We start from the raw sequence: 24528 nt of genomic DNA, 5'->3' as shown, positions 1-24528 counted from the left end.
TGATAGTAATGCCTCCCATAGATTTCTCGCTAATTCTCATGGCATTAGTTTTTGTGGACCAAAGTTTGTAAAAAGAGGGTCAACATAGATAAGCTGGGAAGAAAAACCAGTGGACTGTCCTTAATCTATGGTGGAATAGAGTTGAACCAGTAGGATATAACACAAATTGGCACTGTTCTTATATTTTGTATGACCTGTTGTCGATATATATATATATTTATAATTTTCATCAAAATTTTGCGAAATTACTGCTATGCAATTAGTTATGCACGTTTGAAAATACAAAGTTTTTGTCTCGACCAATCAAGAGCTTAGTAGTTCACATTAGCGCATGCGCATAACGTAGAGGACCGTCCATGGCGTGAGGTCCATTGCATATAATGGCGGACGACTTTGATTTCACCTTCGCAAATCGTGGGTGTAAATATCCGAGCGGAATTAGTACCTCCGCACCCGCTCGGGAATAATAACCGCGAAATAACCACGGGAATTATGGATTTAATAACCCATCAGATATACGGACTAGATTCATCTCTGAAATCAATTGTTGCGCACGCTGATGATTTATTATTTAGAAATTTTACGCCTAATTTTCTCAAAATACTATACGTTGTATAAAAAATATCGATTAATCAGGTTAATAATTCTATAAACCGTATATAAGTCATTTTTGTGGAACCTGATCAGATAACACTGGCTGCCTGAATTATATTCTACCGTTTCTTCTGGCTTTTTCTCACATTTTGATTTAATTAGATTCTCAATTTGAAACTTGTCTATGACAGCGTAGTTAAACACCTGAAAATCATCCACTTCTCCATTTAAATACCTCCCATCAAAGTCAAAACTGCCAATGCATGCTTTATAACCCCAATCAGTATCCAAGAGGCCAAAGCCGGGTGAATGTGCTTTTACAATACCATCGACGTAAACCTAAAAATTATAATGCTAATTGTAATAAAAATATTAATGATAATAATAATAATAAGTAATAGGTAATATATGACAGCGAGTGCAATTACGGATTAACAAGCACGATCACAAATTATTGATGATGTTAGGGTTATTACAATTGATAAAACAACGTTGATAACTCTACAAAAAGCGGGGGTTTTGGGAAATAGGTTTGCGCCTAAGGAAGTAAAAAGGATTGTGAACTGCATGTAAGGCGATTTGGTTTATACAGTCAAACAGAAACTATTTTCGTAAGGTTCCATTTAGAGACCCAACAAAGAACTCGGATTCTGTTTTCCTGGGCAGTCAGTGCAACATCAATATGAAAATTATTAATATTCATTTAAATGCTATTTTTGAACTTTATATACCCCTGTTGTGAAAATTTAGATTTAACAAAGCAGGCCTAATCTTTTAAAGCCTTACCTGAGCCTGGCCTAATTTGGAATTATAGGTGCCCATCACATGGTGCCAAGTATTAGGTTTGAAAACGAGATCTGAAGTTCTGACATCAAACACGGTGTGGTCATCGTGATTGCGATGAAACCATCGTACGTTCCCGTCGTCAATCTCGAAGTGAAACCCACCTGTAAGCACAAAAATGCGGTATTGTAAGGTAACTTTACACTCAAACATTTTTCAAACGGTCCAATCATCCACTTTTGTGGGAAGTAAAACTGAGAGAAAGTGAAAAACTGCCAGGTGTCCTCCAAAAAACATTACCTCTGTTTCAATATAACTGGAAAACTATAAAAGTTATCGCGCTAAAATAAATTCCACCGCATGCTAAGATTCTGATATATAACACAAAAAATTGGCGGGAAGGTAACAAACATTTTACAATTTCAAAAATTCGTGAAAATATGACAACAATTTTACTAATAAGTAGGTAATAATTAGTTAAGTTAGGTGAGTAAAAAATTAAGTTAGGACTACGAAGTTTTGTCAAAATTCCACAGACAGATAGGCAACGGTTACCAGTTTATAGCATCAGTACGAAATATCACGAATGTCAATGTGACACTTCAGAGTATCTTTGATTTTCTTATCCTCCAGCCCAAAGGATATGCAGACGTTACCGAATCGTTACGTATTTCAGATTAATTCCTTCTTAAAACCGATTGTTTTGGGGAAATACTATCATCAAACCTTCATTACAGATTTCCGCATGATTTTCATTAAATACACGGAATATAAATTCTACTCTGAATGAAATATTTGAAAACAGCATGTATCATTCCAAAACGTGCTTATATTATTAGCTATTGACACTAACCTTTGATTTCTCCGCCGTCCGTAGTCTTAACAGTACTGAATATTGAATGCCAACCTCTGATGTCTTGAAGAAGTACTCGCGCAGCAATAGTTATAGCATTCGTCGGTTTACTTTCCAGCTTAAAATCCTCCATCAATATATCTCCCCGAGGCCGAAGGACTGCTTTAAAACCACAAGCGTCACTTGCTGGCTGAATTTCAGCGCCGTTCTCTAAATAAGCGTTATTACCGTGGCCTGATTTGTCCCGGATTATCTCTTGAGTGGTATTTTCAAAATCGTAGTGCAACACTAAAAGAAACATTACTTATGAAATATATCATTAACGTATACCTTCGCATTATAATAGCGGAAGGAATATTGCCCAAGTCTTCAGTTATTTTAACCAATAAAAAATTGGTCCAGTAAATGAATCCGAGGCAACTTTTAATTTGTACTGTTTTTAAAGTGTGGTGCGGGAAGGGTAGGAAGGGGGCGCATACTTGGATGAGAAGGCTTCAATAATAGATATGTTTAGTTTACTTGCAATATGTTATCGCAAATTGAGGCCACTTTCCGGTTAAGCATGCAACCTCAGATTATCGCAAGATAACTACCTAAGCAATGTTTTCAAACTACTGACGACTATAGTTTTGTCAAATTTATCCGATGAAAAATGAGATTAAAAGAAGTTGAAGCCGCAGGCACAGAAGCGATAAGATTTAGTTTTTAGATATTTCGAGGTAACAAAACTACTTTGCGTAACTTTATTTGGCGTAAAAATTCAACTTTTAAATCTGTTTTTATCTTTCAAAAAGCTCCTAGAATTTCCTTTCACATATCAGTGCAATTCAATTTGCCATTTCCCAATCGAGCAGGGTACCGGGTATAGTCCCGAATCACAAAGCATCTATGGTCTGTTTGGAGGGACAGGAAATATAAGTCTGACATCATTTGTCCCTCCAAACAGTCCAAAGATGCTTTGCGGATCGCGACTAGACCAAATGCCCTGCTCGATTGGGAAATGGATTATTTCGCAAGCATGTAACCAACCTGGACAGTCAGAAATGAGACATGGTACATTTTGAGTTTCACTTCCTGATGCTGGACACGCAACTTGGCCAACGCAACTTCTTGTACGTGTTCGTTGACCGCCACCACAAGACCTACTGCACTGGCTGTACGCCGACCAGGGGTTGGAAAAATCTAGAATGGAAAATCAAGAATATTCAGCATCACTAGAGATTACAGGAAATGAAGCTTCGCAAGAGATAAATATTTAATCATGCAATCCTGGCGCTATCATTATTATAGAACACCTAACATTTTACCTTCACAAGGCGCGCTGTAGCATAGTTGGACATCTTCTGCAATTCTATCAGAACAACGCTGTGGTACGTCACACTTTCGGATTCGTCTTTTATACCCTTGGCCACATGTTGCGCTGCACGCGCCAAAGTCTGACCAGTCATAGCTCATGGAGTTGTACATATTAGGTGCTGAACTTCCGTATGTGAGCGTGTTACCGACGTCTGGATATGTCGCCTGAGAAGACGAAATCCCTGGCTGGTTAACTGTTGCTTGTGCCGCGTCCTGTGATTGAACTGCACTTGCGTCTAGGTTTGGCATTGGATCTTGAGAGACTTGCCTTAACAAGTCGTCATAGGCAGGATCGTGCGGCTTTGGAGTCGTGGAATACAAGAGTTGAACGTTTTGGTCAGCTATAGTTGAGGATGTGTCTATTAAAAAAAATAATGTTCAAGTAATCAAGTAAAGTATGAAGGCCAAGTGCTTCTGGTAACCATACACACTTATTACCACACCTAAACTTAGTATTGCAGGATCTTTTTCAAAAAATAGTTAGTAATTGTTCTATTTCTTCAACGCCGCAGCGTAGCGTAACGTGATGTAAAGTATTTTTGGATGTGCATACCTAGTGAGCTTGTCGTTCCTGGGTAAGTTGGACTGTTGATGGGCGGGGAAGGTGTTGATGAAACATAGTCCGGGTGATGGTCATACCATGGTGGTGGGGACGGTGGTAGGGATGGTGGTGGGGTAGTTTGCTGTATTGGAGGCGAGGGAGGTTCAGAGAAAGGTGGTGGAGGTGGTGGTGGCGGTGGTGGTGGTGGTGGTGGTGGTGGTGGCGGCGGCGGTGGTGGTGGTGGTGGTTGTGTTAGTGGTAGTGGTGGAGGTGGTGGTGGCGGTGGTGGTGTTGATGGTGGGGGTGGAGGTGGTGGTGGAGGTGGCGGTGGTGGTGGCGGTGGCGGTGGTGGTGTTGGTGGTGGCGAAGGTGGCGGTGGTGGTCGTGGTGTAGACGAGACATCTTGAAGAAATACTGGACCAAAGGGAGGTGGTGATGGGTTTTGAGTTGGATGTGACTGTAATGATGGTGATGTTGTTGCGGTATGTAATTGCGAGGACGAAGCTTCCAATAAATAAGGAGACGAAGTTGGCGGGTTGAATTGGAGTGAAGATTCAGTTTGGGGCGAGGAAGAGACATTTTTAAGAGCTGCTGACGTGGATTTCGCGTCAGTTGTAGGTTGGAAAGACGTCGAAGAAGCTGTAGACGGTGACTTAAAAGGTGGTGATACATTCTTTATAGTTGTAACATGCAGTGGGAAATCTTGTGGCGAATTAGAATGTATATCGCCCGAAATATGCAGCACAGAATTAGTTTGTGGCTTATTGTTCATCGGTGAATGCGTAGCGGGTGGGGAAGTTGACAAATGTGTTGCTGGTGAGGACATTGTCGGCGGTTTACTCGCAGCTGAAGGTAGTTGGGAACCGAAGATGATATCATTTTCAGCTTCAGAGTTTTTGGAAATGGAAGATGAATGCGGGTTGACGTTCATTTGTGCATGTACGGCATTTCCTAAAGGCGAGATTCGCATAAACAACCAATATTAATTTATCTATCGAAACTATAATAATTATTTGAAATAGGATAAAACTTCATAATGATTGTAATTCCAATTATTTTTTGGGGGGAGGAATGGCAAATATGCAAAATTACGATTTATTATGTTTTAAAAAATGAAGGCATCAATCTCATTCGCCTTCCTAATCCATTCTGGATATCTTTATAGAAAAAAATATAGAGAACGCGATGACTAAAAGAAAATTTTATTAACTAAGGTTTTATTTACCCTGATCAAACGAAAGTGCTCGTTTGGCTTATTCTATATTGTTTAATTTTTCCAATGGCGTACGGGGGACGATAATTGAGGGGCATATATTCATATATTTATGTTAACAGACCTGTAAAGACAATGGATTTGAAAATAAATTAATCTTGCTCAACATGAATATATGAATATGTGCCCCCCCCTCCCCCCTCCAATTGTCGTCTCCCGTGCGCCACTGAATTTTTCTCTTTATTAACGTTTTTCTGAGGGAATAAAAAATCTTTTCATTCTTTTTTTTGGCTCAGAGTAACTTGTCTAGTAATACCACAGTTAATAGAATATACATGGTTTGGAGTCTAAACAAAAGTACAATACAACTCAATAACTATGTTATTGTCCAGATTTATGCAAAAGATGGATCCTTTCTCGTCATGTGTCTATTATATTTTAGCCAAACGTACCAATGGGGCAATGGCATTCGTCTTGCTAAGCTCCTCAACCTTGACTTGAAAAATATGTTAATTATAAGATTGCTATTGGTTTATTTGTGCAAAATACAATAGAAACGTGATGAGAAAGGAATAATTTTTTGCATAAATCTACCTCAACATAGTTAATGAGTTGTATTGTAGTTTTATGTGGTCTTCAAACTAAGAATATTCTATTAACTGTTGTAAGACGGAAACAAAATGACCGGGAAATTTTTTTTACTAACAGACTCCCTTAAAGTGACTCTCTGCAGTTTCTTGAAATGGTGAAATATACATTTCGACCAGGGAAATTCAGCGTCCCAAAGTTGGGCATGAAGACTAAAATAGCAGATTTCTTTGTTAAGCTTTACAGTACTGAAAAGTTACTATTACATACCTTGATTGTTTGAGATTTTGACGGCGGATACATCAGACAACGGGTTTTTGAGATTGGCCAGGTTTTTTTGAGCAGTTCTGTCATTGAATTTTGCCAAGTTTAAAATTTGCTTACCAATTGAACCGTTAACGATTCTTGGAAATTCTGAAACATTGCCAAACGTCTGCGATTCCATTTGGGAGATCGACTTCGGCTTGCAGAGAGCGTCCGGTATACCTGTCTTTCGGCATAGCTCTCGGACCCCTGTAATTGTGGTATTGATATTAGAAATTAACGTCATATTCGCCAAAGACAAAGATATTTTGCCAGTTGGTCTGTCACCAACATAGCGGATTGCCATGGTATTGTTCAACTCGATGATGAACTGTGTGCCATTGCTCGAGTTCCTCGTCCTCTCTGGTTGAAGTAATTTTTGTAAGGGGTTTGGCGCTGATGGTTTCATTTTATGCGGACGTTTCAGCATCACAGCTTCTATAGAAAAAGATAAGCTGCAACGAATTCATAGAATGATTCCTCGTACAACTAAATTTGGTGACGTCTTCGTGGTCAAAATTGCTCTGTAGTAATTAAAAGTGGCGACGGTTATATCCCAGGACAATAAACAATGTCTCTTATAGTGCTTATTTTAACTCGCCTTGTTCGAAATAATTTCACCGACGTGTTAAACACTTATATCGAGATCGATATTTTTGGGGTAATAGAGTAGTCAGTTGTTTGAAACATAATAAGATGACCGTTATATTAATTATTTTTGTAATAATAAATTATTTAGCATGTTTAATACATAATTCGCCAATTAGCATTTACTTTTAGTTCGGTTCTCCAAACTTACTTGAGATGACTGTGCGAATCTGATTTTGGTCAGATTTATAGAAAGGACCAGCCTCGTACCCAGGCGCTTTAATAGTAGAAAAATAATGTTGCATTCACTTATTGTATAGAGGTCAGCTGAAAAAAACGCAAGCGCGCGGGGGTGCTTGGGGGTCCTCGCTAAACAAAACCACCCCAAGCACCCTTGCGCGCTTGCTTTTTCACCTGACCTTTATATACTACCTGAATGCAACATTATATATTTTACTATTAAAGCGCCTGGGTACGAGGTTGGAAAGTGACATAAGTCTGAATCATGGCTAAAACGCCTAGGGCTGATTGTAATGTGTTTTAATATAGCACTCAAAAGCTAGTGTCCGAATTTTCCAAAGCACAAAACAGTTAGTACATGTTACTGAGACACATGCAACGGTATTTCCTGTGTTTTTAACGTGATTGTCCCCACAATATGTAAACATGGGCATATCAATATACAGACTTAAATTTAGTGGCCTTGTCACGGCCCTGCTGTAGTGATTCGTCAATAAAAACGTATTACGCCAGGCGTACGTTGCTTTCCTTGTGCGTTGAATAATACCCAGACAACCAGGTGAGGTGCCGCATTATGGGTTAATAAATTTCAATACGTCCGGCGCAAGAGGAGAGCAACGTTTGACCTAGGACCAGTGAACTCTTTATATATGGAAGGCTCGCTCCAGTTCAAAGTGTGAAGCCAAACATGGCGGATCATGAAGGCTGCTTGGGTACCGAACCAGTCCTCCACGAAGAGTAAAATGCGCGAACCGCGCGTGGAAATTCAAAACACGAATTATAAAACTTGACGAAAAATAAAAAACTCACATTTCGGACGTTACAAAGTTTTTAAAATACGACGTTTTTAAAAATGAATACATACAATTTTTTACAACCTTACCTAGCAATGTTATTCTTTCTAGAGAAGTAACTTATGCCGTATATTTGTTTTGTGTTTACAAAACTAATGAGTTCAACTCCTACACTTTGCCGCCATATTGAATTTTAACCGTTCGCGCGCGGAGGTCTGGTTCGGTACCCAAGCAGCCTTCATGATCTGCCATGTTTGGCTTCACTTTTAGATTACGCAATGTACTACACGCGTAAAAATATCATATCTTGTAGCAAGTTGTTCACAAGCTTGTAACAAGATTTGTTCGCACTGCTTGTCTCATGCTGTTGACAAGATGGGACAACTTGTTAACAAGTTGTAACAAACTTGTTGAATCAAAAGACTTGCTACAAGGCTGTTCCAAAAAGTCTGGTACAAACATGATGTGACAATATTGCTACAATCCTTTTCTGTCAAGTTCGTAGCAATGTTGTTGTATCATATCTGATAAGACTTGTCAGAACAATCTTGTAACAAGTCTGATAGTGCCATCGGACTTGCTACAAGTTGTTAACAGCTTGTTCCAAACTTGTTACAACAAATTGGAGCAATCAGTGCGAACAAATCTTGTTGCAAGCTTGTGAATAGGCTTGTAACAACTCTGCTGCAGACTTGTTACAACTTGTGCGTTTTTACGTGTGTAGAGCGAGCCTTCCATATATATAGAGTTCACTGCCTAGGACTCAACTTCTTACCCTTTATAGTACAACCATACAGTTCAATTCTCAAACATATTTGAAGGGCATTCCAAGAAAGTGGGTGAATTCGCACAAATCTGGCCACGATTGGTCGATCCAACGGTCGCACTACTTCGGTCGCTTTGTCATCCGCACCAAGGAAGATTTCCTTTTGGAAGAAAAGATTGTTAGAAAGCTCTATATAATAAATAATAAATGGATAAAGCACTTCTCAGAACAGAAACTATCCACTTCGAGTTAAATGTTGATACCACGTATTGTTAAGAATGAAATATCCATAAAAGAAGAAAGTAATATCAGTACATAAGAATATGAAAGGACTGATTTAAAAAGTGGTGTGAAATCTGAATCGACTAAATGCAAAAAATGATAAGGTCCAGCATAAAACACGCACGAGTCGATAAGAACTGGGAAATTTGGATGTCGCACATCAAAAGGATATGAACATGACATCCATGGTCGGCGATCGATAATTAACGTTTGTTTATCAGTATAGAGAAGATAGCGGACGAGGATTATTAAATGCATGGAGCTACATGATTAGCTAAGCGTAGGTCTTAAATTATTTAATTTTATTCAATAAACTATACTAACAACTACTACTTCTAGTGCTATAAAAGGTAAAAAGTTTAGGTCACCTTCTCTTGTGGGAAATCCTTTCTTGTATAAGGTATCCATGTTATGCCATCAATTCCATAAGTAATTCTAAAACTAGTCACCCAGTTGTTGCCTAGTACCTGACCTTGTATACCGATACCTAAGAAAAATATAGAAGTAATATGAATCAAAGAATATAGGATTATGCCTACATTTAAGAAGTCTCGTATACAGAATAGAGGGTTTGCAGGGGGCCAAAATGTTAAAACACTCCTTGGCATGGAATGTGGGTTTCGTTGACGTGTTGACGTGGGTTTAAATACGATTTTAAAGAGTGGTCGAAAACTCATGTACAGTATATAGCATTATAAATTTTCTATAATAAATATATATACCTGTTACAGTCATGCTACGTCGTAAATCAACTTGGAGAAATTGCGCTGTATCAGACTTTCTTGCACACCAACAACCACGAGATGCTGTTTTTGAACTGCCAGCCTTTAACACGCGACCATAGTACGGTCTCAAAGTGTCGTCTAAACTGCTCGAACCCGTTATTGCGTTGTCAGGGATTAAACCATTTGCCACACCCAGCTGTTGAAAACAGACTAAAGTAAAATTATTAGCTGAAGTAAAATATATATCAACCAGAGCGTTTATATATATAGGCGGGTACAATTTTCTAACAAATTGAAGAAAAACGGTCATCATGTTACGCTCACGAAATATATAACCAGAAAAACGGTTAGAAAGATGTGGCGTTTTTCGGTTATAGAGTCTGTGTACAGTTTTTGTAAAATGGCTTGCACAAGAGAATTTATGGTCAACAATATCCGTCCATTTTTATGATCCCAAACGAGAATATCGTGTGTGAATCTGCTCTTAACTCCGAGAAACTAAAGTATATAACTAAGGTAAAGCATCAAGCTCTTATTCCTAGGAAATACGGCCATGGAAAGTTAGATCATAAGAGGGGATCAACTCAAATAGTTTGAGCTTGAGTAATGTTTTAGAATAAACAGGTGTTAGACACGCAAGAGGGTTTTAGGTTGCGAGTTTATCACATTGTATCCATTCATCTACATTTCCTCAGTGGACTGTACAGAATGCGTAAAAAATCACTTACCTGGGCACGCTGGTTTTGTACATGGTACCCTGTCTATCAGATGGTCAGCGTTTGCAGGGCACAAAATCCCTCTGGTACATAACCGTTTTCTACGCTTGGTACCCTTGCCACAGCCAACGCTGCAAGTTCCGTAGCTTACTAGTTGCCTTACGTCATTCTTTGTGTCACTTCGTTGACTCGCTTCTGTGTCAATGGTATTGCTCAATAATCCTGCAAAACAACAGTCTTTCCTAGCTATCTTTTCATCCAATTTTCATGCATAGCAACTGACATGTATTGCATGGGTATAGCGTATTCTCGTATCTGTCTGTCTATTCGATCCTGTTTATATTAATTTTCATAAGTATCTACTATTTAACAATTAGACAACGAGTCCGAGTTGTCTATGAGCGAATAGTCAACGAAGGTGAAGCCTGAGTAGACTATTCACTCATAGACAACGAAGGCGAGTTGTCTAATTGTTTTAGTATACACCCGGTACTTAGATATATTAATTTCGAGAAAATAATCGATACACCGCAATTACATCGAAAAATAATTTAATTAATTCAATTTTATACGGTCGCGCGAGCGAATTTTTCCCAAACGTTCACCATCACGAATAGACAATGGTTGAGTAGCCAATCAGAATGTAGGATTTCTAATAAACAATAGTCGGGTGTATACTAATTCCCAATAATTCTTAAATTGAGAGGTATTTGCGGCCATCTCAGAGTCCCATGTATATTTCAAAATTTTCCTTGACTCTCCTAGCAGGCGCGCGATTCCGAGCCCCGCCAGCAATACGAAAAACGCTCCGCGGTCCCTGCAATATTGGTCAATAAAAGTTGGTTTTGTTCGACATAAATGAAAATGAAAAATGTGCTAGATGTAATTTCTATTTCGTCTATTTGTTAGGGTGCCTTGTCAATCATGTAACCGGAAAAATGAAATTTCTCTAATTGAAAGAAAAAATCTTTTCTCCTTGGTTTTTAATTACCGAAGAAGCTCACTGCCATAGGCCAGAGTTTGCTCTTTTATCTCAACGTTCTTCCGAAGGCTTAACTTATGGTATGTTCCAATAAAAAATATGCTGTAACATTTAACTTATGTTATTTAATTAAGACGAAGGAAGTGCATACAATGTATACCCAATCTATTAGCGATGCCCTTTGGCATAGGCAAAATTGGCAGTCTTGAGCGACCAGGAAATTCAAAAACATGCAAAAATACACAGTTAGACATCGTTACCTCTTCTGCAGCCATACACCTCAGCTCTCATACATATATGGTTGCCGTACCAAGACTGGGGGTAAAATCTCAGATATCGGGTATCTACTGGTTGATCCAACCACTGGATACGAACCGAATCTTTATCATCGTTTCCTAGAAAGGTCTATCAAGAAATGATAAAAAATAAAAAAACATGTTTCTTCATCAGACACAAACCAGAAATTCATCATCCTTTATATAACTATAGAATTAGGTAATCAGCTTGGATTCGCGCGTGGATTCGTTTTAATTCCTTCACGACGTGAAGGCAGCTCAAGAAAACATCATTTAGGACCAGTCACCTGCCACCAAAAGCACGTATTCAGGTCACTGAGCGGCTGGATTATACGTGGCATGGTCGCTTCGAATGCAATTCAAACAATAAACAATTAGATGACAACGAGTTCAAACAATAGATAATTACTTGATAATGAGGTTTATCATCTCATTTTCCACTGTTTGAATTTCATTCGACGCGACCAAAATGCGACGTATAACCATAGGCGGCCCAAAATTGGCGGCGAAAACTTTTTCGGCAATTTGTCAATGTAATGTATAATATACATTACATTGACAAATTGCCGAAAAAGTTTTCGCCGCCAATTTTGGGCCGCCTATGGTATAACCTGGGCTATTAATATTAAAAGATTCCCGTTAGAGACAGCCTTTGTAGTTTCGGATAGTGTCGCAGCTCCTCGCAAGAATGATTTTCATTGGCTGAACTTTACAATACTGTTTCAATTTCCATGCAATAGCATAGCTTCGTTCTTTAGATAGCATAGATAAGCATTATCAAATCGGACGAAAGCTTCCGAAAGCTGCGACATGTCCCTTGACGCAAATATGGTCGCTGTACGAGAGGATCATTGTAATCTTTTCTCAAATAAATTATAAGCATTGAAACATGAAAATCGAGAAAGGTGTCAAATAAACCCCTTATACGTATAAACATAGACATATAATAATTTTCTATATTTTTTCGTACTCTTGCATTGGTCTAGTAACGCATGGGGGTAGCTAAAATCAAAATTCCCTGAAGTTAATGCATGTAAATGTGTATTTTGTATTTATGGAAGGTTGAGAGAAGAATTTAAGCCTTTAATTAAGCCTAACTTCTAATTGAATTTTGTGCGAGGATTAGCCTGTTCTTCGGTCATTGCAGTTTAAAAAATTATAATCAATCTTTCGAAAATTCGGAGAAGAACATACCTTCTCATTTCCATTCCCCGATTCTTGTATACAGTCAAAACTATTTCCATCATTGCTATAGCATAATCTGAAACTCGTCACAAAATTATCGAACAACGACAATCCCTGAATTGCTACACCAGACAATGTTGTATCTTGGCCAAATGCAATTTGAAGATAGGGGTTTTTGTCCCCGGAACTTGCACACCACGCACTACGGGATGGATCCCCATGAAAGGAAAGCAGATTTAGACGACCGTAGTATGGTTTGTGGAGGCCAAACACAGAACTTGAAGTCACTTGAGCGTTGTCTATTTTCATGTTTTCCATACCAAGGGAAAAATAACATTCTAAAAATTTTTGGAGTAGGATTAAGTTTAAAACTTAAGTATAGTCTATATACGAGTACAAACGTTTTCACAATTCTCAAGAAGTGTATTTTCGTGCATTTTAAAAATACATTTCAAAATAATGAAAGAGAGGATTATGCAAATATAAGTATCATTTATATAAAAATGCCTACCTTTTTCAAATATACACTGGTCCATCAAACGAGCTACTTCCTTCTCGTTCAACGCCGTATCTGCCATATAGAACTCGTCTATTTTGCATTGGGAACCAGGTTTATCCTCGCTATTTCCGATACTTGCACGTCCTTCCCAGTCTTGCGACAACATGCCTGCACCTATGAAAAAGGTATATCTTTATGCATGCAGGCTTTCAACACTATTCTTTACCAGAAATTTCACAATGATGAGTGTCGCATGTACACTTATTTTATATCAGGGATAAAAAGACAGTATCTTGGACAAAATTTTCTGGTATTATCATACGTCAATTCATCAACTATTCCAATCGAAATGCTCTTCATGAATGTAAGCGATTTTGTAAGTTCATTGAAAGAACACGGCCAAAACTTTGAGCAATCTATATTTCGAAGGCCATATGTATATATGCATGAATGAAATACAAGTAAGTGCACAAGCGACAGGCACTTTCAGTGTCACAAATTTCTTGCAATATGCCTCCATTTTACATTTTGCTATAATTTGAAATACCTTTTTTAGTGGCATCTTGCTTTCCGTTTACAAACAGGGCACTTCGTCTTAACTGGGAGTCATACGTACAAGCGACGTGGTTCCAAATACGTGGTTTCAGTTTTTGGTGACTAACAATCTGAAAAACCAACTTTCCCTCCTCGTTACGATGCAAGCACGCAAATTTTCCATTTTCAATCTTGACACTATATTGTTCGGATTTAAATTTTGAACTTGCTCCACCAACAGTGCTGAACAATGTGGCATTTCCTTTCTTCTCTGCGATATTAACCCAGCACGATATTGTTATTGCTATATTCGGTTTCTCTTTGAACGTATCACCAGAAATTAACAGAGCTCCGCCACTCAGTTGCAAGCCTTTACCACAGGTTTCACTAAAGCTTGGTGTCGTTGCTGGGGCTATCAGTTTGCCGATATTTGTGTTGCTTGAATCATCTTGTATGACGTCATTGCGGTCGTCCTCGAACCGAAAGTAAACGACAGCATGTGACAGAACTAAACAATGAAAAAAATAGTCCAACTATTTGACGATGTGATTCCACCTTCAGAACATTTTTATATATAACTTGAGAAAAATGAAGAAATCATCGAGTTCAAGGCTTGACCAAATTTGACGCCGAATGGCGCGTATACGTATAAAATAAGAATATAAGGCATCAGCAAGTGGAATTCTACACATATTTAAATCCTAGAAGTCAGGATTTCTGAAATTGCATATGTGGAGAACTCTGGTATAAAACTGCAGTGGCGTAGCCAGCACGATAATTGGCGGGGGGGGGACATATTCGTATATTTATGATACGTAGGATTAATTTCTTTTCAAATCAATTGTCTTACAGTCTGCATGTTAACATGAATATATATATGAATATTGCCTCCCCCCCCCCCCCCCAACTATCGAATGTATCAATAGTTAGAAGCGTTCGGTGTTTGTTTACAGAGTGGTCATGTAATAACTCCCATTTCAAACCTAATCAATGTTTTCAATAAATTTGAGTCAAGTGAAACAAACAGTATATTTTAAGATTTTGCAAGTAGATTGCCGCGGAATAAGCTCCAATTTTCAGATTGCATTACCCAAAGGGAGGTTGCCAACAAAGTTTTGCACAATGCATGCGGAGAGAAGCTTGTACGTTTTTGTTTACAAATATCGCCTTCAGTGGGACGTGAGACGAATGTATGTATGAACATCCCCTAGCTTATAGCTACGGCCCTGTTCAATAGACCTTTTTCATAATGACGTAAAAACGCGGAAAGTCTGATGTTACACGAGGTTTGATTGGCTCGATAGTTTTGTGGAGCCTATCAAATTTCGTGTAAAATCAGATTTTCCGCGTTTGACGTCATTATAAGAAAAGTCTATTACATTGATTTATCGCATACCTTGTTTTAGAAGGGCGTCTGGGTCGTTTGCTTTTGACCCTGAAAATACAATATATTGTATAAGATATTGTTTAATGAAAGAAGCAAAGGAAACGATAGAAAGAAACGGTGCGTTTATAATTCACGTTCGAATCAAAGAAAGGTTTCCTACTGAAAATTAAAAGCAAACCAGAATGAATAACTGCCGCAGAATAAGGAAATACATATAGTAAACAAAACAATTTAGTCCAATAATACGACAGAATTTTTCCATATTGCTTCACTATAGATGCTTATATACTCATAAAGGATGTATAAAAAAAATTTAAATCATATATTGATTATAGAAAATTAACTCCTTGTTAAAAGTACAGGATGTATAAAAAAAATTTAAATCATATATTGATTATAGAAAATTAACTCCTTGTTAAAAGTACAATGGTATTCCATATATGTAGAAATAAACTCTAAAGGCACGTAATGATGAAGTGAACTAACATGGAGCGGCTCAATAAATCAGCCTATTAGTCAGGTCAGGTAAATTTTCACCAGTAAGAACTAAAACAGAAAAATGATTATATAACTTACCGATCGTTCTGGCGACCCCTGTCTCGTCTATATAAAGTGAAATAATCCGGATTAATAATAATTCATGTCATCTTAAATGCTAGGGTTTTTAAAGTGTCTTAATTTCGAGTGGAATTGTACACACTTCAAATTCAAGCCAGAAAGAGTTGAAGGAAAAATGAGTCAACTATAGGTCCTCCGGCAGGAATCAAACCCACGCTTTTGCGATGCCGGTGCAATGCTCTTGATGCATTGCACATCGCAAAAGCGTAGGTTCGATTCCTGCCGGAGCTGACTTGCATCGAGTGAGGTGCTAAAAATCACAAATAATCTTAAATGCATTTATATGCATTTTTGTTATAAATGCATGCATTATGCGTTTATAACACAGGATGATATAAACATTTCATGTAGACAGGATGATCCAAAGTTGCGAAAGTAGGTCTTAGACCCAACGGTAAAAATGTGGGGTGTGTGCATGGGGGTACCCAAACATACGAACAAGCCTTGATTATAGTTGATAATAACCGAATTAATCACAATGAAGTATAGAAATTCATTTTCAAAAGAGCGAATCATAAACACTGTTCACTACATTGTCACAGAAAGCCAATCACAAAACTCTATCATATTAGGTACATATACTTACTGCCACACCCTGATTTCATACACTATCAAGGAATTTTAAAATAAACTAGTGATAGCATTGTAAAATGGCATATTTGCATTGTCAAGGTTCAGATAAAGACCATGCAGCTTTGGTTTTTCTTTGGTCTGAATTTTATGCAAGGGTCGGTCTCATTTATGCCTGGCTTCCATTTAGTCGTGAGTGTCGTGAACATGTCAAGGTGGCTGATGTGATATAATATTTCTATACGTGTGCAGTCAACAATAACAGACAAGGGCCTAGGAAGCATCCAGAGGTTGGAGGGGCACCAGCTTCTAAGGGCACTTTTGGTTAATAAAAATGACGGTTAAAATGGTTAATAGAAATAAATATATAGGAACGGCTTGATTCAGGGACCGCCGACCGCAGAACATTTTTCGTATTTCTTGGGCTTCGTACTGCTAGGGGGGTCCGGGGGCATGCTTCCCCGAGAAAATTTTGAGATATAGGCCTCTGAAATGGCCACAAATCCCTCTCAATTTAAGGATTATTGGGAAATAGTAGATACTTTTTTCTTTCTTTTCGTTTCCCAAAAAGGCATTTTTTTCACAAAAAGGGCACTTTTGGTCCCTTTAAAAATCTTGGGGAGGCACGTGCCCCCAGTGCCCCCCTCTTTCTACGCCACTGATAACAGATTTGAATACAGGAATGAAGACGAATTTACATCCCAACAATTTCTCATCGGCGAAAATGACATGTTCACGACAATTACGACTAAATGGAAACCAGGCTTTAGAGCTACAGCCCCAGCAGAAATTGACATGCACGACGTTGCTATGAGATTACCTTATAATTAAATATCTTTTAATAACGATGTGTAGATGCATTTTAATAATAATGTGTAGATGCATGGATCTTTTATAGCAAACACGCGTTAATTTTGTGTACCTGTTTTACACCCATAAAGCTCCAGTCTTAGACAGTTGGTTGAACCATGCCGCGTCTGAGGTATAAGTCGCACATAGCGGGACGTCACAGGTTTGGCAAACCAATGGGTGACTATATTGGTACGGTCGACATTACCACTAAATATCTAATAAAGAACAGAAGATGATGTTTATATAACAGAAGACAATTATTATATTGCATGTATTACACAGCAATTACGCTTTTTATTAGGCAAGTTAGACCAGTCAAAAGAAGTGTATCAAATGGTGCCCAAAATGTGCTAATCAAGGCTGTTTTTATTGCATTCGCTTTACCCGCGCGTGTGAAGCGGTCTTTAAAATTCTGTATTATTGGGCTCAAAAACTAAGCTCGCTTCACATGCGCGGTCAAAGCGGTACCTAATATTATACACCTGGTACCTGGTGCAATATCAAGCATAGTAGCTACTGTACCTGGGTTGTACCATTAATTTTATATGGTTCCCACTTTGTATTATTGTTACTGAATTGCAATATATATTCCGTAACCCAGTTATCAAGCAATGCCGGCCCTTGTGTTGCTACACCTAAAAACAGAAAAAATATAGTTGATAATTGAATAAATGGCACACAGACGCACACCCTTATTTAAATTTTACAACAATATATGTTGTAACCCTTATAGGCCCAGTTTATACGTCGCATTTTGGTCGCGTCGAATGCAATTCAATCAATAAATAACTATAAGTTTTAAACCTCATTAACATCTAATTATCTATTGTTTGAATTGCATTCGACGCAATCAAAATGCGACGTATAAACTGGGCCTTATATTTATATATAACTTTTATACATTAAATCGTTAAGTGCATAAAGGCGGGGGGGGGGCTTATATTCATATATTCATGTTGGAAGACCGCAAAAACAATCAATTTGAAAAAGAACTGATAATACGGAACTTGAATATATGTGTATTACCCCCACTTAACGATCTTCCGCCGTCTATGATAGTGCAAAGGATTTGGATATTCAAGAATAGTGCAAAGCTTTGGCGTCGTCTTGATGACTGAGCAACTGTGATTTTTGTTTTCAACATAACCCAACCTAATATTCGAGGTACGGGTTGCCACTTCTGTTATACCCCACCTCCAGAATTTTTTTATAATTTTTTTTCTTTTAAAGAACACCCCCTCCCTTCCCCTCCCCCCAATGTGTACACTATGACCGACTGCACTACTGACTAACCATCGGCGAATAATTGTTAAATATTATTACGTAGGTACAAATTATATAACTCGCGCATTACAAACCTGAGATTAAAAACGGTTTTAAAAAGTCAACCTCAATAAATTCTGTATTATCAGGAAAGGCTGAACACCACCCTCCCCTGGATCCTTTTATTGTTTTGTTTATCCTCGCATGAAATGGTTGTTGAGTTTCGTCTGCCGATGATGAAGCGAATAGTTGAGTATTCTTGATCCTCCCGTCTGATATTCCGAGAGCTTCCTGACATTGTCCTGTTGCAAGATAATATAAAGCATATGTGAATTGCACAAAAGCTAACTCTATTAAATTTTTTTGAAATTTATGCTTCAAGATCATTTCTCACTTGGCCAAGCCAAGATTACCGTAGCGTAAACTGCCTTTAAAGGTATTAAAATGGCAGTAGTCACATAGTCATCCGACAAACATCATCTGCCTTTTTCGTTTCCAGGCTCGTGTAAACTTCGCTTTAGTCCCGCTATGCTAAGATTTTAGTATTTATTTACTGCGAAATATTTGCAAAGTGAGAAGCCATCAGGTTAGCTATGCCACTGCCAATGTAGGCGCCTATAAAATCACACGCCAGGCGACCTTTGGCTTTGACCAGAAACATAAAGATTGCCAAATTATAAAATAGTTTATAAGTATATTTCCCCTAATAAAGTCAATCAACACCTACTGAAATATCGACATGAATCTGTGGGTGTTTTAATACTTTATATGATAATCTAACAAAATACTCAAGTCTACATTGTGCGGGGAGAATTATAAATTGGAACCTTTTCTAAGAAATAACCTGAAAAAGATGGGTTTCAAACCCTTGGGATGCAAAACATCTGCTGGTATACCATGGAGCTTTGAACATAAGATTAATTGATCCTGCCTTTAGATAATTTTAACAACATAAAAAAAGAAATCACCTGTGTCAGTCTCATTCTCAGTAAATGTCAATGAAGGTATGAGGTCCCTTTGCAGTTTTCCATCGCCTTCATTACTAGCCAGCCAGCGGTAGCATGGAAATTCATAGGTCACCCCTTCTTCAGTTTTGACAGTGATCTATATCAATGAAGTTTGCAGTAAATTAGACTGCTAGTTATTCAGATACTGTAAATAGCTTTTGAACATGAAAGTATATAGTTGAGAGTCTAACTTTGAGTTTGTATATCCCCCTTATATCCCCGTAGTGAATATTCCCCTTTTGAATTCCAAGCTATATAGTCAATTGACTTGACTGAGAAATTCCAGGTGATACAATAGCAGGGGCGTAGCCAGGTCTGCCTTTGGGGGTATGAAGCGCGTTTAAAGGCCCTGTTGCACGGTGCAATTTTTCTCGCAACTTGCAATGCAATTCTACTTTTAAGAGACGTAAATTAGTGAAGATTCTTTAAAATGTCAGTGTAAGAAGCGCCATGGAGTGTAATAAAGACAAAAGTTCGGTAGTTGCCAAATTTACATCTCTTAAAAGTAGAATTGCATTGCAAGTTGCAAGAAAAATTGCACCGTGTAACATGGCCTTAAAGGCTGTCGGGGGTTACTTCTAAAATTCTAAAGTTTGGACAAGATTGGAGGTCAGATTTTCAGATACCCGCCCTAGTTTGGATACGCCTAGAAAACCCAAGATTTTATCCCTGAGGTATTTCAGGCCGAAGTTAAACTAAATTGCCTGAGGAAATCCCTGAAATTTTAGCTACCCCTGAGGATCTACAGGTGGCACTTTAGCTGCCCTGATGATTTGCCCTATTTTGGGATTATTATTTTTCTTTTTCTTTGACTTTGGTAAGGGTAGTAATATGTAATAAAATAGAGTAAAATGAGGTGTGGTTATATATCGGGCTACATTTCACTATGTAGGACTAGTTTCAGTCAGCTGAAGAAACCTTGAGGGGTTAATTTTGCTCATATTTATCTCGTATTGTGACAAACAAATAGCTACCTTATCAAGAAACCATCCTGCACCTAGCCATGTGTTGTCATGGCCAACGACTAGTCTATTTAGTCGCCCAAGATCATCAGCGTCCACAGTAAAAACATCTTTCCTGTGAATAAATAATGCAAAACCTTTACTTTTGGCTGCTTCCAATGTCGCGTTTTTCCGCATATTTTAGTATGCATTTGTTGACCATTTGTGAAATAATAACAATTTGGGAGTATGTTGGCCTCCTAGCTCCGCAGGCATCTCTTATGCCAAGCCAAATATAAATGCCTAATATAAATACATAAGAGATGCCTGCGGAGGAGGCTAGGAGCATTTATAATTTTCTGCGCGCTAAAAAACGCGACAGTGGAAAGCAGTCCACGGCGATCTAAAATAACACGGCATGAAGGGTCACGATAGGATGTCAGTTATCGTGTGCAAGGGGACGGGGGCGAACTTGCCAAGTGCCGAATCGAATGTAAAGGAATTTAAACAAAGACTTTAGCTCATTATCATTAAGTTGGGAGCATGAGAAGTTAAACGTGCCAAAACGCCGGTCTCCACTCGAACGTACTGTCAGTCAGTCGATTTGGTGCATGCTCAGTCTGCTTTCTAGGTGGCCGTCAACGCACAAACCGTATACGTGCGATTTCGCGTACGTGCAAGTGGAGGTCGGCCTTTAAGGCCTAGGTTATAAGGCGTCGCATTTTGGTGGCGTCGAATGCAATTCAAACAATAGATCATATGCATTTTGGTCGCTTCGCATTTTGGGCGTATCGAATGTAATTGAATTCGATTCCTGCCGGAGGACCTATGGTTGACTAATTTTTCCATCAACTGTTCCTGGCTTGAATTTGAAGTGTGTATAATTCCATTCGAAATTAAAACCCTTAAACCTCTACAATAGATAATGTGATGTTAATGAGGTTTGTTCATGCATATCTCATTATTTATTGTTTGTGAATTGTATTCGACGCGAGCAAAATGCGACGTTTAATCAAGGCCTAAAAGTAATTTTAATGCATGGGCATTGTCATGGTGTAAATAAACCGCTTATTCAAAGCAGTATCTATAAAAATACTCACTGCCCTCTCTCAAAATCGTTTGACCCACTGTGTTCCAAGGTTTTTCTTCCCGAATCTCCGTTGTCGCCAAACAATGTTACAAACACATCTGAGTCGGTGCCTGCACCAAACCGATTACCAGTAAACGTTGAAATCTCATATTTGTACCCTGTCGGAGAAATACAAACATTATTATCTCTACGCTAATTATCTTATCAATAATATAAAACACCATTACGTATGGCATAGTGACATAAGCTCCGTTTAGACCACACTCGATTTTTTGATACGGCACGGCTAAATGGGGTACCGTGCCCATTTCATCCGTGCTCGGCCTTTGTTTTAGTAGCCTGAATACTAGTAAACAGACGAATGATGCGTCGAGACGAGCTATATACCATTCAAATTCGTCTAAATAGACGAACTATGCGGATATTTCGTGCTGGTGGATGATCCGTCTGTTTGCCCGTGTTTACACACAAATGAACTAGAAAATGAACTATATCTTTCACTTGCCTAAGTTCGTATAGACGCATGATGCGTCTCTAGTACAAATCGGGCAAATCTTGCTTTATATGATTTCACCGAAACATTAGCATTATAAAGTGTATATAAATTAGTAGCATTATAAAGTGTATATAAATTAGTAGCATTATAAAGTGTATGTAATACAAAATTAAATACGTTACCATTTAAAGCGCACACCATAAAACAAACCAGAACAAATGACCATAACCTTACCATGTCGATGTCTGTCGTACCTGGCATTGTAAGAAAGTTACTGGCATTATTTTTGGCCACCCATATATTTATAACTTTGTATCCACCGAGGGGCGGATCTAGAACGATAATTGCATGGGGAGGGGGTGTATATTCATATATATTCAGTTCTGCCCGACGGATTTCTATTATAAGCTATTACTAAGCACGTACGAAAGAAATCCGTCGGGCAGTACTGGATATATTACACCAATTGAAAATTTAGTAGTGCCATGCCGCGAACATTTTAAACCTAATAGCATTTGCAAAAGGTTTTTAAAACGGTAAACCTTAAGGCGACTCTCCACTACGCTTTGTTTTCCAAGCGTCAGGTCGCATGGGTAGGTTTTCAAAAGCTGCTTCGCCAACGCGGATGAAGCGGGTGGTAATGGAGAATCGCCTTTAAACTCCGAGTGCGAAAGTCATATCTTTTGTCTTAAGTATACTTATCCAAAGCTAAATTTCTAAGTTGTAAACTGAAGCTATAACAGGCACGTCTTTTCTCTCTGGCCTATATCCAAAAACGTCGACGGCTTGAACGTTAGCTCAATATACCCAAATATATGATGACCCTTCCTACACACTTAATTAAGGCGACTTAAGGCGTCCAGCGGCTTTTGAAAATCTCCCTACGCAACTGGGAGCTATTAGCTGAGCTAAATACCACGCGTTGCTGTTATCTCAGCAAGTTACTCTCGTGTGCGGATAGTTTTTCGTGAGGGATTCGCCTCGAGAGGCAGGTTTCTGGTGTGTGCGGATGGTTTTCAGGCTGAGATAACTGCCTCGCGAGGTCGTTTGCCAAGCTGATAGCTCTCTTGTGCGGCGGGCTTGATTGTGTAACTCACAATGTAGTATTTGATTAACATATTATGCATGCATGCAGCCTGTTAAAATGTTGTCACTGTGTACACCTCAACGCCTGTATAAACTATTTGTAGCTATGTTAGGAAACTTATATTTATTACATCAACTTATATAATGCAAGGGCTTTTAATTAAAAAAATTACGGCCGGCCCATAAGCTTATGCTTTTACTATAGCTTTATATATATGTATAAAAGAATTGACCATTAAAACGTTCAAATTGGCCTATGATAAACCAGTAAGTATTTTTCGATCGTGTGACGAATTGTCATTTAAATCTGGACAAAATGCGTTGTTAAATGATAGAAACAGCATCTTTCAACAACCATCATTCTTTCTGAAATGGTGCGTTTAATATACCTTTACATAAATCTTGCATGCGTCAGTATTATAAACATGTTCAACTTGTTCGCTTATATATAGCTGTATCCCATGCATGTAATTTGTGCAATGTAAGAATAAAGAAACAACCTAACATGCACCCGCCAATTATATTTCAACACAACTAGCGTATATTTAAGACATATCAAGTCCTTTTTTGCCAAATTTTTACTGGACCGAGTTGAGTTTGTTATGTTTACTCGTCGGATAAAGAGAAGCGAAAAACTTAAACCCTCGTTAGGCAATCTATTGCTTTCTTGACACTCGTATAGAAAAAGGATAAATTACAATTAGTTTACGTTAAGGAGTATATATGTACCTGTGACTTTCTCCAGTCATCGCTTGATAACGCTGTGTTAAACTTGTTCCGCATTAGTCGGTAGAAGGTGGTAGCGTTGAATCAACATATGAACTTCATAAATTGAATTAAAGTAACTTTGTAGATTCGCATTACTTAGCTACATTCGAATTTCGTTTGGAAATTACAAGCCGTCATGTTTAATAAAACTTTTCACGAACACAATAACCATTGACCTGCAAAGGTTATCTATACCTGCAGTTCAAAGTGGACTCTTTTGTGTTCGCTATTGTAAAGCAAAATTGTGTTTATTGTCGATTTTCTACTAAATAATTAATTGTGTCAACTACAAAATATTGGCCTATTGGCTGCGAAAAGATTCGTCCATAGTTATATTAGTTTTCAATTATATTATTTGTTCTTCTGTGAAATATATACTGATATAGCTACTAAAATTTGTGAATCACGAGCTTTGAGTTGGTAAGATTGTTGTTTGTTTCTTTCAAATGGAGAATCCATCTTTATTTTTGTAAAGTTGCGACTTCACTCAGGCTCAGCCGACCTGGTTGTTGTTGTTGTTATCTCCTCGTTGTATATATAATTATGTATTAAAAGTTAAAACTAAGAAGGGATCAGTAAATAACTTGTCCGCAAGAGTGATTTAGTAACTAT

At 38.2% G+C, this 24528-nt stretch overlaps 1 protein-coding gene across 1 annotated transcript; it reads right to left on the bottom strand.

Moving 5' to 3' along the window:
- Window positions 1–390: 390 nt before the first annotated feature.
- Window positions 391–24079, bottom strand: LOC114535226. Its single transcript, XM_028556607.1, has 25 exons — window positions 23878–24079; window positions 22245–22316; window positions 21577–21724; window positions 20510–20612; window positions 19497–19632; window positions 18624–18830; window positions 17788–17900; window positions 17336–17480; window positions 15802–15828; window positions 15235–15273; window positions 13852–14346; window positions 13317–13478; window positions 12815–13143; window positions 11585–11729; window positions 10355–10564; window positions 9624–9836; window positions 9270–9388; window positions 8629–8779; window positions 6199–6669; window positions 4140–5078; window positions 3538–3945; window positions 3260–3412; window positions 2231–2518; window positions 1381–1541; window positions 391–933 (listed from the first exon to the last, which is right to left on the bottom strand). Exons 2-25 carry the CDS (start codon window positions 22297–22299, stop codon window positions 604–606), a joined length of 5547 nt encoding a protein of 1848 aa, XP_028412408.1. The 5' UTR covers window positions 22300–22316; window positions 23878–24079; the 3' UTR covers window positions 391–603.
- Between the last annotated feature and the right edge of the window lie 449 nt (window positions 24080–24528).

Source organism: Dendronephthya gigantea, unplaced genomic scaffold, assembly GCF_004324835.1.
Source record: "Dendronephthya gigantea isolate DGI-Jeju-01 unplaced genomic scaffold, DenGig_1.0 000113F, whole genome shotgun sequence".
NCBI classification, from domain to species: domain Eukaryota; kingdom Metazoa; phylum Cnidaria; class Anthozoa; order Malacalcyonacea; family Nephtheidae; genus Dendronephthya; species Dendronephthya gigantea.
The sequence above is the reverse complement of the archived record's forward strand: the minus strand, read 5'-3'. Positions and strand labels throughout refer to the sequence as shown.

Excerpts from the sequence above, each read along its gene's own strand:
- LOC114535226 (XM_028556607.1), bottom strand. The coding sequence starts at position 22,299 with ATGGTAAGGTTATGGTCATTTGTTCTGGTTTGTTTTATGGTGTGCGCT. Across the intron at positions 15,274-15,801 it reads AGGGGTCGCCAGAACGATCG|GGTCAAAAGCAAACGACCCA; the intron begins GTAAGTTATATA and ends TTGTATTTTCAG. Across the intron at positions 11,730-12,814 it reads CGGGGAATGGAAATGAGAAG|ACCTTTCTAGGAAACGATGA; the intron begins GTATGTTCTTCT and ends ATTTCTTGATAG.